This window comes from Mustela putorius, unplaced genomic scaffold (assembly GCF_011764305.1).
Source record: "Mustela putorius furo isolate JIRA1106 unplaced genomic scaffold, ASM1176430v1.1 tig00000876_pilon_pilon_pilon, whole genome shotgun sequence".
Taxonomy (NCBI): domain Eukaryota; kingdom Metazoa; phylum Chordata; class Mammalia; order Carnivora; family Mustelidae; genus Mustela; species Mustela putorius.
In genome coordinates this window covers 2,334,849-2,348,099 of record NW_025421506.1, presented here as the reverse complement: position 1 = coordinate 2,348,099, position 13,251 = coordinate 2,334,849, and the positions used below count along the sequence as shown (strand labels likewise).

The 13,251-nt window shown below is 35.1% G+C and overlaps 1 protein-coding gene across 4 annotated transcripts in view; it reads left to right on the top strand.

Annotated features, from left to right (window-relative positions):
* Positions 1 to 13,251, top strand: part of AGTPBP1 (ATP/GTP binding carboxypeptidase 1) — a 159,665-nt gene that overhangs the window by 130,870 nt on the left and 15,544 nt on the right. For 3 of the 4 annotated variants that reach the window (XM_045086080.1, XM_045086081.1, XM_045086082.1), the window contains exons 22-25: positions 378 to 507; positions 1,493 to 1,624; positions 3,908 to 4,084; positions 8,033 to 8,193. In XM_045086080.1, coding sequence (XP_044942015.1) covers positions 378 to 507; positions 1,493 to 1,624; positions 3,908 to 4,084; positions 8,033 to 8,193 — 600 coding nt within the window. Of the gene's footprint in view, positions 1 to 377; positions 508 to 1,492; positions 1,625 to 3,907; positions 4,085 to 8,032; positions 8,194 to 13,251 lie in introns of those variants that run through there. The other variant, XM_045086083.1, reaches the window with a different exon arrangement.

Below are 13,251 nucleotides of genomic sequence, written 5' to 3'. Positions count from 1 at the left end.
CTTAAGCTGCTGCCTTCGGCTCAGGTCATGATCTCAGGGTCCTGGGATCGAGTCCCGCATTGGGCTCTCTGCTCTGGCAGGGAGCCTGCTTGCTCCTCTCTCTCTCTGCCTGCCTCTCTGTCTACTTGTCATTTCTGTCAAATAAATAAATAAAATCTTTAAAAAAAAAATAGGTTGACAGTGTTAGCCTAAGTATCTGAAAACTTAACAGGTTAAATGCATGTAAAACAAGATATTACACAAAGCAAATACTTAAGTGTTTATTTAATGACTAATGTATTTACTGGAAATAGTTAATAGTTACTAGCATCATCAAATTAAACATAGGTAGGAGTTTATCAGTACTGATGTTTGTGGTTGTGTTTACATATGTGTAGTCATCGCTGTTCTTTAAGTGGAGAGGATCTGAATAGACAGTGGCAAAGTCCAAATCCAGATTTACATCCTACAATTTATCATGCTAAGGGGCTGCTACAATACCTGGCTGCTGTGAAGCATTTGCCACTGGTAAGTATTTGTCTAGTCACAGAGATGCTTTTGTTAATTAACTACTCAGCATTTCATGGTTATAAAAGTTAAGTTTTAATTTCTATTATCAATTACTTGTTATCAATTACATAGTATCAGTGTATTATGATACCAAATTAATACAGTGTTTCCATATGCTTATTTCATCAGGTTTAAGTTTTATAGTTTGCATGAGCTCTTTTTTTATTTATGAATATTGGTAACTCCTGGTGGTAAGTTTTAGGTATTTAACTTCATTGTTTAAACAATACTGAGGTAACAGGATGTATCTTCCAAATTCTCAAACTGGAAGAAGCTTATTTCTGAGTTCTTTAGTCAACTCTGAAGGAGGTAGGTCTCCAGTTTATATATGAAAGGTGGCGTAGGCACAGTGGTAGACTTCCAAACATTTAGACGCTATATGCTGCTTCTGTTTTCCGCAGAATGTTTCCGTTGTATTATGGTTTAAATGAGGTAATCTTCCTTTGGGAAAGATAGGAAATCTGTAGAGAAGGAGCAGCAGTGACATGCAAGCCTCTTCTTCATTTTAAAAATGATGCTCTTAAAAATTAAATTGAAACCATACCCCTTTTTAAATAGTGTTTTTCATGAGAGCATTTTCATGTTCTTTCAAATTAGATAAATGTTTTAACAACCCTGGATCAGTGATGATTGCTGTTGTAGATTTGAACTATAATTGACTTTATTGTTTTTTAAATCGTAAATAGTAGATACATAAGAAAGAGTGGAACTTGTGACTTAAAATACAGGTCCTGGAAAGGATTTAGCCATTCTGAAATTAATCGCAGACCCTTTCCAGAACACAGTATTGCTACTTTTATTAGTTGTACTTGTTAAATGGTGGTTCAGTTACAACATAAAAACAAAGAAACAGACCCATTTATTGTCTTGGTATACATTAGCTTTATTTGGCAGTATATGAATTTGAAACTTTTTAACTTTTAAAATATATCATATTTTCCAGGTTTATTGTGATTATCATGGCCATTCCCGAAAGAAGAATGTATTTATGTATGGCTGCAGCATCAAAGAGACTGTATGGCATACCAGTGATAATGCAGCTTCCTGCGATGTTGTGGAAGATGGAGGATACAGGGTAATTATTACAGATGTGTGTGGAGTTTTGGAGTTCGAACATGCATAGCACTATAGAAAATAATTTAACAAACACGAACTACTCCGATTCAGCAAGTGTTGCCATTTTGCCGTTTTTTTTTGTTTGTTTGTTTCAGATTTTTTCAAGTTAAGCATTCTAAAATTTTTGCTTTTCATATTTAGATTCTTAATCTATTGGGAATTTATTTTTGTGTGAGGGTTGGGGATCTAATTTTAGTTTTCCCATATGTAGCCAGTTGTCTCAGCCCCATTTATTAAACAGTACATCCTTCCTCTGCCAATTTATAAAGCCATCTGTTACATACCATGTTTCTACGCGTCTGGGTATGTTTTGAGGCATGCCCAGGACTTAAGGAGATCCAACTGCTTCACGCCCTGGGTCCTCTCTGTTTGGGCACAGTGGCTTTCCTTACTGTATTTGTGCTCAAAAAAAGCACCCCAGGTTATTTTCCCAAAAGAGTTTTAGTAGCGTACCACTGCCATGCTCAGAAATTCAAATTCACATTTTCTTTTTGGTGTCTGCTTTCTTCTTCCCCTTTCCCAAATAAATAAAATTATTAGGGTTATATAAAAAGAAAAAAAATGGGAACACTCCAGAAACAAAAGTAGTAAGTGAAAAAAGTTATCTCTCAGTCACAAATCATTTCTACCATGTGTGTTGGGAGATTGCCTCTAAGAACATTTATTCTTAAATGTATGTACGTATAGCCCATGAAGTTCTCTTCTAATTCCCATATCACGGCCAGTGTGCATTGCTTTGCATTTTTATCACTGTACAGACGTACCAAAATTTGTTTACTTAGTAGTCCAACCTGTTAGTGGCTATTTGAATGGTATGGCCAGATTGTCCTACAGAAAGGTTGTGTACGTTGATACTGCTCCGTACAACAGCTGACAGTGCTGTTTCCATACCCTTACTACAGCATGTGGTCGTCTCTGCCAGGGAAAAACTGAGGGTTTTAATTTGCATCTTTGTAATTATAAATGAGGTTGAGTATCTTTTCATATGTTTGGCCAATTATGACCTCTCCCTCTCTTTTATAGGCCTTTTCTTATATTCTTAGCTTATTTTTATTCTGGTCATCTAATCATTATTGTTTTTAAGCTAACAACTCTATATATAATCACAAATACACTAAAACATTTTTTGTGTGTATGTGGTAACTTGAAACTTGCATCATGTTTATTGATTTTTTTAAAAAATATTTTATTTATTTAATAGGTCACAAGTAGGCAGAGAGGCAGGCAGAGAGGGGCGAAGCAGGCTCCCTGCTGATCAGAGAGCCCGATGTGGGGCTTGATCCCAGGACCCTGAGATCATGACCTGAGCTGAAGGCAGAGGCTCAACCCACTGAGCCACCCAGGTGCCCAACTGATTTTTTTTTTTTTAAATGACTTTTGAGTTTTGAGCCTTAGAAAGACTTCTTATCCCAAGATTTTTTTTTTTTAAAGCCCCATGTTTACTGTTTTTAACTTCAATTTGCAATTTTACTAATTGTATGTTTAAATTTACGATCCAGCTAGACTTGAACTACTGAAGGAGTGGCTTCAGCTTGTTTATCCCAGTGGCTCTCCAGTGGTGCCAGCAGTTAGGGAGTGATCAGTCTTCTCTCCACTAATGATTCTAATTTTAGCATCTGCCTTTGGTTCTAATTCAGAATTCTCGTTCTTTCTGGAGAGGTATCTACTCCCACACACTATCACAATTTTACTTCCCTTACATATGTAATTAGGTTAATATCTGTTGGATCATGTCTCTAGTCAAACCCTCTTCTTTCAGAGTTGCCCTGGCTCTGCCCCCATACTTACACACTCCAAGAGAACCTGAGAATAATTTGAAGTTGAAAAGGTTGTGGGCATTTTGATTGTGATTGTCTTAGCTTTGTTGATTAATTTAGAGGTCATTGACATTTATAATGTGAAATCCCTTAATTAGTAGACCATCTTTCATGACTAAAGTTGGGGTTTTTTTTTCCTATAGTTTTAAAACATTTTTTAACATAGTTTTTGTTCATTTATTGGTTGCTGCTATGAATGTGATCCTTTATTCTGTTTTCTAACTAATTATTGTTCGTCCAGGAAAGCAGAACATTCTAAATTAGTAAAGAATGATTTGGATGCTTGGAAAAGCTGAGGATAAAGCAAGAAGATCCACATAGCCCTGCTCTAATCACTGTGCTTTTGTGAAAAATTTTAAAAATTACAAAAACAATATTATTTAAAAAAAACTTCATGAAATCTTATGTCATTCTTACCTTTGCAGACTTTGCCTAAGATACTGAGCCATATTGCCCCAGCATTTTGCATGAGCAGCTGTAGCTTTGTAGTAGAAAAATCTAAAGAATCTACAGCACGTGTTGTAGTTTGGAGGGAGATCGGGGTACAAAGAAGCTATACCATGGAAAGTACTTTGTGTGGCTGTGATCAGGGAAAATATAAGGTAAAACATCTCAGGACTTCAAGCAGTAAAAAATTATTTTAAGGACTTCCTTTTCATATAGTATGCTGTTGGTTTTCAAGTATGTATTAATGACAGATTTGTTATACTGAGTTAAATGTAATTTGCAAGAATAGAACGGAATCATATGCAATTCCTTTTTACTTCTCTGTACTTAAATAGCTTGCTTTTGGTCTTTATGAAATCTTGGTTGATCCTATCTACATCATAATTTTTAAGGAGGCATGTTGTGGTATATTAAATATTGACTGGTAACTTATGAGCAGTGTAAGTAGTACATTATGAATAAAAGTTTTCTATCATTTTAATTTGTTGGATGTAGGTATATTTATATGCATTTAGAAATACATTTATTTATAAAGTTTTGTATATTTAGATGTATATGTGTGACTTTTAAGTGCATATTCCTTCATTAAAATGTTTTCTTTACTAAGACTGCTCTTCTCTAGTGTTGTAGATTTTTTTTTAAAGATGTGTTTATTTATTTGAGAGAGAGAGAGCATGAATGGGAGGGGCAGAGGGAGAGAGAGAATCTTAAGCAGATTCCACACTGAGTGCAGAGCCAACCACTGGACTCAGTCAAGACCTGAGTTGAAACCAAGAGTTAGATGCTTAGCTGACTGCACCACCCAGGCACCCCTGGTGCATAGTCTTTTATTGGAAACAACTGGAGCTTAAAGTTTACTTTTGAAATTAAAGACTGATAAAATATTAGGTGACTTTGACATTTTTAATTTGGAAGATTGAGAACCTAATGGGCAATCGTTTGAACCTTGGATAATCAACAGCAAACAAATATTATAAGTACTTATTTTTCTTGCCACAGAAAGATTTTCAGGTGTCATGCTAATTATTCCTCATTCTGTTTGATTTGGTTTGGTTTGGTATAGGGCAAGAGGAAACTGAATCTAAGAGTGATTTTCATATACTTCACATAAAAATGGTTGTAACTTTGGAAGGAGTTAAAAATTTTCCAATTGGTTAGTAGTAAAAATGTCAACATATTATAGTTGACTGAAAGCTTAAATGGAGAGCCTAAGTAATGACTTTTTCAGTCTGTACCAAACTTGGAGAAAATTGTAGAGATATTGCAACTGACATTCAAACTTTAGGGGCCTTGTAGAGTAGAAGTTAATGAAATTTCAGTACTTTCTGTTGAGTGACTTCTCTAAATTTTAGGTTGACCAGAGTATATTATTCTTACAAAATGTCTTTTGAATTCTCTTCAAATACTGTGAAACAATGACTTCTCATCTACTAAGGACATGATGGTGATAGGAGATAAGATGTCCTAGAGTACTCCTCTAGCTTCCAGCCCCTGTCTCCTAATCAGTGCTGTCATGGACAACTTTGACAAGAGTCTCACGTTCTGTGTGTAGGATGGGAACAGAACTTGAGAATCACTTTTGTTTAAGACCATAGGTGTCTCTGAGGAAAAAACCCTTATGCTGTATGATTTATGGAAATAGACTGTAAATTACTTCTTAAAGAGATCCTTTATGCAGTCAGACAGGAGAAGGCAACCTAAAGTGTCAGTGTTTTTGAAACTGGCCCCTGGGGGTAGGCAGAGAAGTAGGGAAACTGAGGTTACATGCCATTTGAAATCAACTATAAGATATAGCAGTAGTGCTTTCTTGCTATATTTGGATTCTACTGATAGACTTTCATTGGGTTTTATAAGACATTCTATTTGTATTTTGATAAATTTTTTGGTCATTTAAAAAATAGCTAAAATATATTTTGAAACATAAAATGTTAGACCAGTTTTCTAAAAATTATTTTTTAAAAAATGTAGACTTTTAAAAAAATAAAATGGGTACCTAGTAAATACTCATTTCTTTTTTATATGATTTAGTTAATAGAGTTAATGTTGATTTAAAACGTTTTTTTAAATTTAAAACTCTTATGCAGAGAAATGTCCTTACTAAGCCAGTTTTTTAGTGTCTAAAATTCAATACTGTGATCATAACATTTACTTTTTATAAACTTTTTTGTTATTGTTAATAAACTTTGGTTTTGTTTTAGATGCATAGCAGAATTGAGTGGAAAGTACGTAATTCCCATATATTCCCATCTGCCCCTACCCATGTAATATATACTTTTCAGCCTTGTTAATGTTAGCTACTAAGTTGTACAAGTTTAATGATATTTTAAGAAACCGTTCTCTTCACCTCAAGAATGTTCTTATATTACTGAATTTTAGGCTGTAAGTGATCCTTATTTTTATTTTCTGTGAGTTACTTCAGAAACAGTCATAGCTTTTCTAAAGCTTTTAAATTAGGAAGGCAAATGAATCTTCTAATAAAGTTAGGTTAGACTGTTTGGAGATGGATACACTGTCTAAACTGTCAGTCAACTGGCGTGGCTGGGTGGATCAGTCGTTTGAATGTCAAGCTCTTGGTTTCATCTCAGGTAATGATCTCATGGGTCATGGGACCAAGCACCATGTCAGGCTCCCCACTCAGTGAGGGATTTGCTTGCAGATTCTCTCCCTCCCTTCTTCCCCTTCCTCTCAAATATAAAATAAAAAATAAATCTTAAAAAAAATAGACAGTCATTATTATAAAGGCATGTGTTTTGTGCAGGGTAGGGTAAGTAACAGTTTTTACAATTTATTTTCTTCAGTTACTCTGTGCTTTCAGTCTGGTTGTTGTAAAACTATTTTGAAGTACCTTTTCTCTAAATGATGTGTGTTCTCATTTTCACTGCAACTTTTGTTGGTGTAAGGATTTCACTTATTTTAGAGATTAATTTTAATCTGAAAATTAAACAATAAGCAATGTTTTGATTTGTAGTCCATTTTTATCATTTTATGTGATAACATTAAACTTTTGATATGCTTTATATTATTTATTGGGGAACTGTCAGTTAGAAAAGGATAATGAGTTGCAGTAAAATTCTCTTTTTGCTGCAGTAGACCAAATTTGAAATGGGCATTCCTAATTGACATGGAATGTAGAAATTTATTTTACTGCTACCTCATTGACCTAGATCTGTTTGATTTCTTTTTCTTTTTTTTTTTTTTGACATAGTTACCTTTCTTTTTTTGTTTTTTATTTACCATTTTCTTTTATCATACAGTAAAAAGGATATATGGTAATGTTCAGATATACAAATTAGGGCCTTGATTTTGACAGTACAGTATTTCAACATTGGCATCCAAAGTAGTGGATTACAAGAAATACTAGCAATGTCTCGCAAAAATATAATTCCACACATGAACTCCCAAGAGTAATATAACCACAGAATGTTTTTTTCCCCTATGTGTTAGTGAAAATAGTTTGCATGTCATGAATGAGAACAAACATTTAGAAATGGTTTTTTGAGGGGCGCCTGGGTGGCTCAGTGGGTTAAGCCGCTGCCTTCGGCTCAGGTCATGATCTCGGGGTCCTGGGATCGAGTCCCGCGTTGGGCTCTCTGCTCAGCAGGGAGCCTGCTTCTCTCTCTCTCTCTCTGCCTGCCTCTCTGTCTACTTGTGATCTCTCTGTCAAATAAATAAATAAATAAATCTTTAAAAAAAAGAAATGGTTTTTTGAGACAGTTTCCTTTGTGACCTAAAATGATCGATCTTACATTGTTAAGACATTGCGCTTATTGAGTTTTAGCCCCATACAAAGCACCTTTTAATTTTATTAATGTAATTATAAATTTCACCTATGTAATTATAATGATGACAGCCAGAGGACAGCGAGTGAGTTGGAGGAAATCAGAGGTGGAGACAAACCACGAGAGACTGTGGACTCAGAAAAAAACTGAGGGTTTTGGGAGGGAGGATTGGGGGTGGGATGAGCCTGGTGGTGGGTATTAAGGAGGGCATGTATTGCATGGAGCACTGGATGTGGTGCATAAACAATGAATTTTGAAACACTGAAAAAAAATTAAATTTAAAAAAATGTCCTAATTTTATGTATGAAATTGCTTTATTTCTAGGGTTTACAGATTGGTACTCGAGAATTGGAAGAGATGGGAGCAAAATTTTGTGTTGGTCTGTTGCGTTTGAAAAGACTGACGTCCCCATTGGAATATAATCTGCCTTCCAGCCTGCTTGACTTTGAAAATGACTTGATTGAATCGAACTGCAAAGTAACTAGGTAAGACACACTTGTTTCCTTCTGTTATTATGTGCAGTATACTGTTAGACTTCATTAAATTGAGGAAAGGCACAGAGATTTTGATAGCCAAGAATAGTTTTAGGATTAATATAATTAAGTTTAAATGTCTAGATTACATACTTGTTTGTTCCAAATTGTGATAATATTCTTCATTCTTTTATTTGGATTGAGATTGTAATGAAACATCCTTGTGTTTTGAATGCTATTTTTAGTGATCTTAATGATTTACCCTTTTTTTAAAAAAAGATTTTATTTATTTATTTGACAGAGAGAGAGAGAGAGATCACAAGTAGGCAGAGAGGCAGGCAGAGAGAGAGGGGGAAGCAGGCCCCCCGCTGAGCAGAGAGCCCTATGTGGGGTTCGATCTCAGGACCTTGAGATCATGACCTGAGCTGAAGGCAGAGGCTTAACCCACTGAGCCACCCAGGTGCCCCAGTGGTTTACCTTTAAACCCCCAAAAAAGCAATGTGGAAAAGAGTACTTAGGTTATATTTAAATTAAGAGGACTTAGAATCAGGATTCATACTTGAAATTTTATTTTGTTGATATCTACACACATCAAATGGCTTTCCAGTAACTTTCTGTTTACATATACTAAAACTAGCTAATTAATTTAATATCCTGCCAAATAATTTAATTAACTTATTTATTTATGTTCACCAAGTAATATTCTCAATAGATAAACCTTTGCTCCTTAAATATTTATAAAATTTTGATCAGTTACAGCCTCAGATGTAATTCAGTATTATAAATCTTTTTTTTTTTTTTTTAAGATTTTGTTTATTTATTTGACAGAGATCACAAGTAGGCAGAGAGGCAGGCAGAGAGAGAGGGGGGAAGCAGGGTCCCTGCTGAGCAGAGAGCCCGATGTGGGGCTCGATGTGGACCCTGAGTTCCCATGACCTGAGCCGAAGGCAGAGGCTTAACCCACTGAGCCACCCAGGTGCCCCCAGTATTATAAATCTTAATCATAATACCAGATCTTAGCATTTTATAGTTTGATGGATATGGGTAAGAAAATTCTCATTTTGTGGAATGTTCATGATTTTTCTTGTTAGATACTGACTTGTCATTTGTCAGTTTATTGCTATGCTCTGTTATATATATTAGTTTAGGAGTTTTATGTGTGGTGAAACATTAGTTAGAACTCTGTTCTTTTTAATGTGATCATCGAGACAGTAATCACCTGAGTTCTCTACTGGAATTACATATTTATTATAAAGATTGTCCATTGTTCTGACTAATATTTAGAAGCCTTCCTTCAAGTTATTTCAGGTGTTCTTTATTCTCCTAGGTTTATCAAAGTATAATTCACAAATATAGATTTGTAGAATTGTAAGATTTTGTGATGCTTTGATATATGTATGCATTGTACAAGGATTGCTCCCAACACACCCATCCATCAGTGCACGTTTTGGTGTGTGTGTGAATGAATATGACCATTTCAGTTCTGCTCTTCAAATTTCAGTCATACAGTCTAGTATTATCAGCTGTAGTCACCATTCCTTTTTAGTGACGCCTTCAGACCTTATTCATCTCAAAGCTGAAAATTTGTACCATTTTACCAGTCTTTCCTTTTTTCCCTACACCCCAGTCCCCTGGCAGCCACTTGCCTACTCTCTGTTTCTCTGAGGTCCATTTTTTTGTTTTTGTTTTTGTTTTGATTCCACATGTAAGTGACACCATGTAGTAACTGTCTGTCTTTGATTTATTTCACTTAGCATACTGCCCTCCAGTTTTATCCATGTAGCAAACGAAAGGATTTCCTTCTTTTTAAAGGCTAAATTATACTTCATTATATATCTGTATATTACATTTTCTTTATCCATTCATCCATTGATGGACACTTAAGTTATTTTGATACTTTGTTACAAATAATACTGCTTTGAACATGGGAGTGCAGATATTTCTTTGACAGCTAATGATTTTATTTCCTTTGGCTATGTCCCCAGAAGTGGTGCTGCTGGATGATATGGCAGTTCTACTTTTAATTTCTTGAGGAACCTCCATACTGTTTTCCATAGTGCCTATACCAGTCTGTGTGGTGACCAGCACATATATCTGTTGGCCATTCATATGTCTTCTTTGGAAAAATGTGTATTTAGGTCCTTTTCTCCATTTTAAAAAATTGGGTTTTTTTTTTTGCTTTTGAGCTGTGAATTCTGTGTATGTCTGGTATTAACCCCTTATTGAATGTGTGCTTTGCAAATATTTTCTCCTATTCCATAGGTTGTCTTTTTATTTTGTTGATGGTTTTCTTTGCTGTATAAAAGCTTTGTAGTTTGATGTGGACCTACTTTTTTATTTTTGCTTCTATTGCCTTTGCTTTTGGTGTCAAAAAAATTATTGCTAAGCCCAGTGTCAAAAGAGTTTACCCATTTTGTTTTCTTCTAGGAGTTTTATGGTTTCATTTCTTACTTTCTAGTCATTAATCTGTTTTGAGTTGATATTTGTATATGGCGTAAGGTAGGGGTCTAGTTTTATTCTTTTGTATTTGTCTAGTTTTCCCAGCACCATTTAATGAAGAGGCTGTCTTTTCCCAATGCATATTCTTGGTTCCTTTGTCAAAAATTAATTGGCTGTATATGCAGGGGTTTGCTTCTGGGCTCTCTATTCTGTTCATTGATCTATGTGTCTAGTCTTTATGCCAGCACCATTATCGTAGGATTATTTGAAATCAGGAAGTGTGATGCCTCCACCTTCATTCTTTTTCAAGATTGCTTTGGCTATTCAGGGTCTTTTGTAGTTCAACTGTTTCTTTGAAAAATGTCATTGACATTTTGATAGGGATTGCATTGAATCTGTAGATTGCTTTTGGTAGTGTGGGCATTTTAACAACATTAGTTCTTCTAATCCATGAGCACAGACTGTGTTTCTGTTTATTTGTGTCTTCTTCAATTTCTTTTATTGCTTTCTTATAGTATATATCTTCTACCTCCTTGAGTAACTTAGTCCTCTTTTATTCTTTTTGCTGCCTTAGTAAGTAGGATTGTTTTCTTAACTTCTCTTTCATGGTTCATTGTCGGTGTATAGAAATGCAACTGTTTTTTGTGTATTTTGTTTCCTGCATCATTACTGAAATTGTTCATTATATCTAACATTTTTTTATGAAGTTTTTAGGGTATCTGTATATAACCTTTCATTTGTACTAAGAGAAAATTTTACTTCTTCCTTTCTGATTTTGATGTCCTTTGTTTCTCTTTTTCTTGCCTAATTGCTCCTAGGATTACCAGTACTAGGTTAAATAAAAGTGGTGAGAATAGGCATTCTTGTGTTTTTTCTGATCTTAGAGGAAAAGCTGTAGCACTTTATCACTGGATATGATGTTAGCTGTGGGCTTATAATATATCAACTTACTATGTAAAGGTGTGTGTCATCCTCTTTCAGTTTTTATCAGGAATGGGTGTTGAATTTTGTCGAGATATTTTTTCTGCATCCATTGAGGTGATCACATGATTTTTATTCTTCATTTTGTTAATGAGGTATATCACATTGTTTGGTTTACAAATGTTGAACCATCCTTGCATCCCAGAGATGAATCCCACTTGATTATGGTATATGTTTGATCCTTTGAATGTATTGTTGAGTTGAATTTCCTAATACTTTATTGAGGATTTTTGCATCTAAGTTCATCAGGGATATTGGCCTCTAATTTGTTTTTTTGAGTGCCCTTGTCTGGCTTTAGTATTGTTATGCCCTCCCCCCTCAAAATGGGTCCATGATTAAAGGAGCGAGACTGATATAAAGCAAAGGTCAAGTAAAGATTTATTGCATACCATGCATCAAGAATCAGACCGAATGTTTGGGGACGCACCTCTTACAAGAGAGGGTGACCCTTCTCTGTTTCACAGACTAGCTTTTAAGGGCAAAGGCCATGCGGTTGGGCCTGGCCACGCATAGGTGGCCAATGAAACTGTAACACACAGAAAAAGCTGCAAAGTCATGCTAGGTGACCAACTGAATTACAATTTACCCTAGTAGACATTTGAACCAGCCTATGACCTTCGTCAGAATTGGCACCCAAAATGTGCCCAAAGGGCAGGGCTCATACTCCTTGGTAACTAGGGAGACAGTATGCATCCCCCTACTGATCAGATGTCTCCACCTGGCCTGACCCACCCTTGTATTTTAGCTTTGTTACCTTGGGCTGGTTTCCAGGACTTGTTTTTAAGTAAATCCCCTGGGGGAAGGGGAGTAGGGATAGTTTAAACAACATTATTGTTTTAACCTTGATGGAAGCCTCTGGCTAAATAGGTCCTTACCGTATCAGGGTAATGCTGGCCTTGTAATATGAGTTTGGATGTGTTCCCTCTTCTATTTTGGGAGGAGCTTGAACGGATTGATACTAGTTCTTCTTTAAATGTTTTGTAGAATTCATCAGTGAAGCTCTCTGGTCATGAACTATTCTTTGTTGGGAGATTTTTGGTTACTGATTTAGTCTCCTTAGTAACAATTGGTCTGGTTAGGATTTTCTATTTATTTTTTCATGATTTAGTCTTGGTAGATTATACATTTCTAGGAATTTATCCATTTCTTCTAGGTTATTCTATTTGTTGGCATATTGTTGTTCATAGTAATCTCTTACAGTCCTTTGTATTTTTTGGTATCAGTTGTAGTATGTCCTCTTTGATGTATAATTTTATTTGAATTCTCTTTTTTCTTGTAAAGTTTAGCTAACAATATTTTTTTTTTCTTCAGAACATTAGCTCTTGGTTTCATTCATCTTCTTTTTTTCTTTTTAGTCTCTCTTGCATTTATGTCTGCTCTGCCTTTGTTATTTCCTCCCTCAGCTAACTTTGGGCTTAGTTTGTCCTTTTTTCTTGAGGTATAAAGTTAGATTATTTGAGATCTTCCTTTTTTCTTACTGTAGGTGTTTATCACACTAAATTACCCTATTAAAACTGTTTTTGTTGCATCCCATAAATTTTGGTATGTTGTGTTTCTATTTTCACTTGTCTCAAGATAATGTTTTGATTTTTCTTGACTCATGTTCAGGAACATGTTTAATCTTCACATATTTGTGAGTTTTTTCTTTTT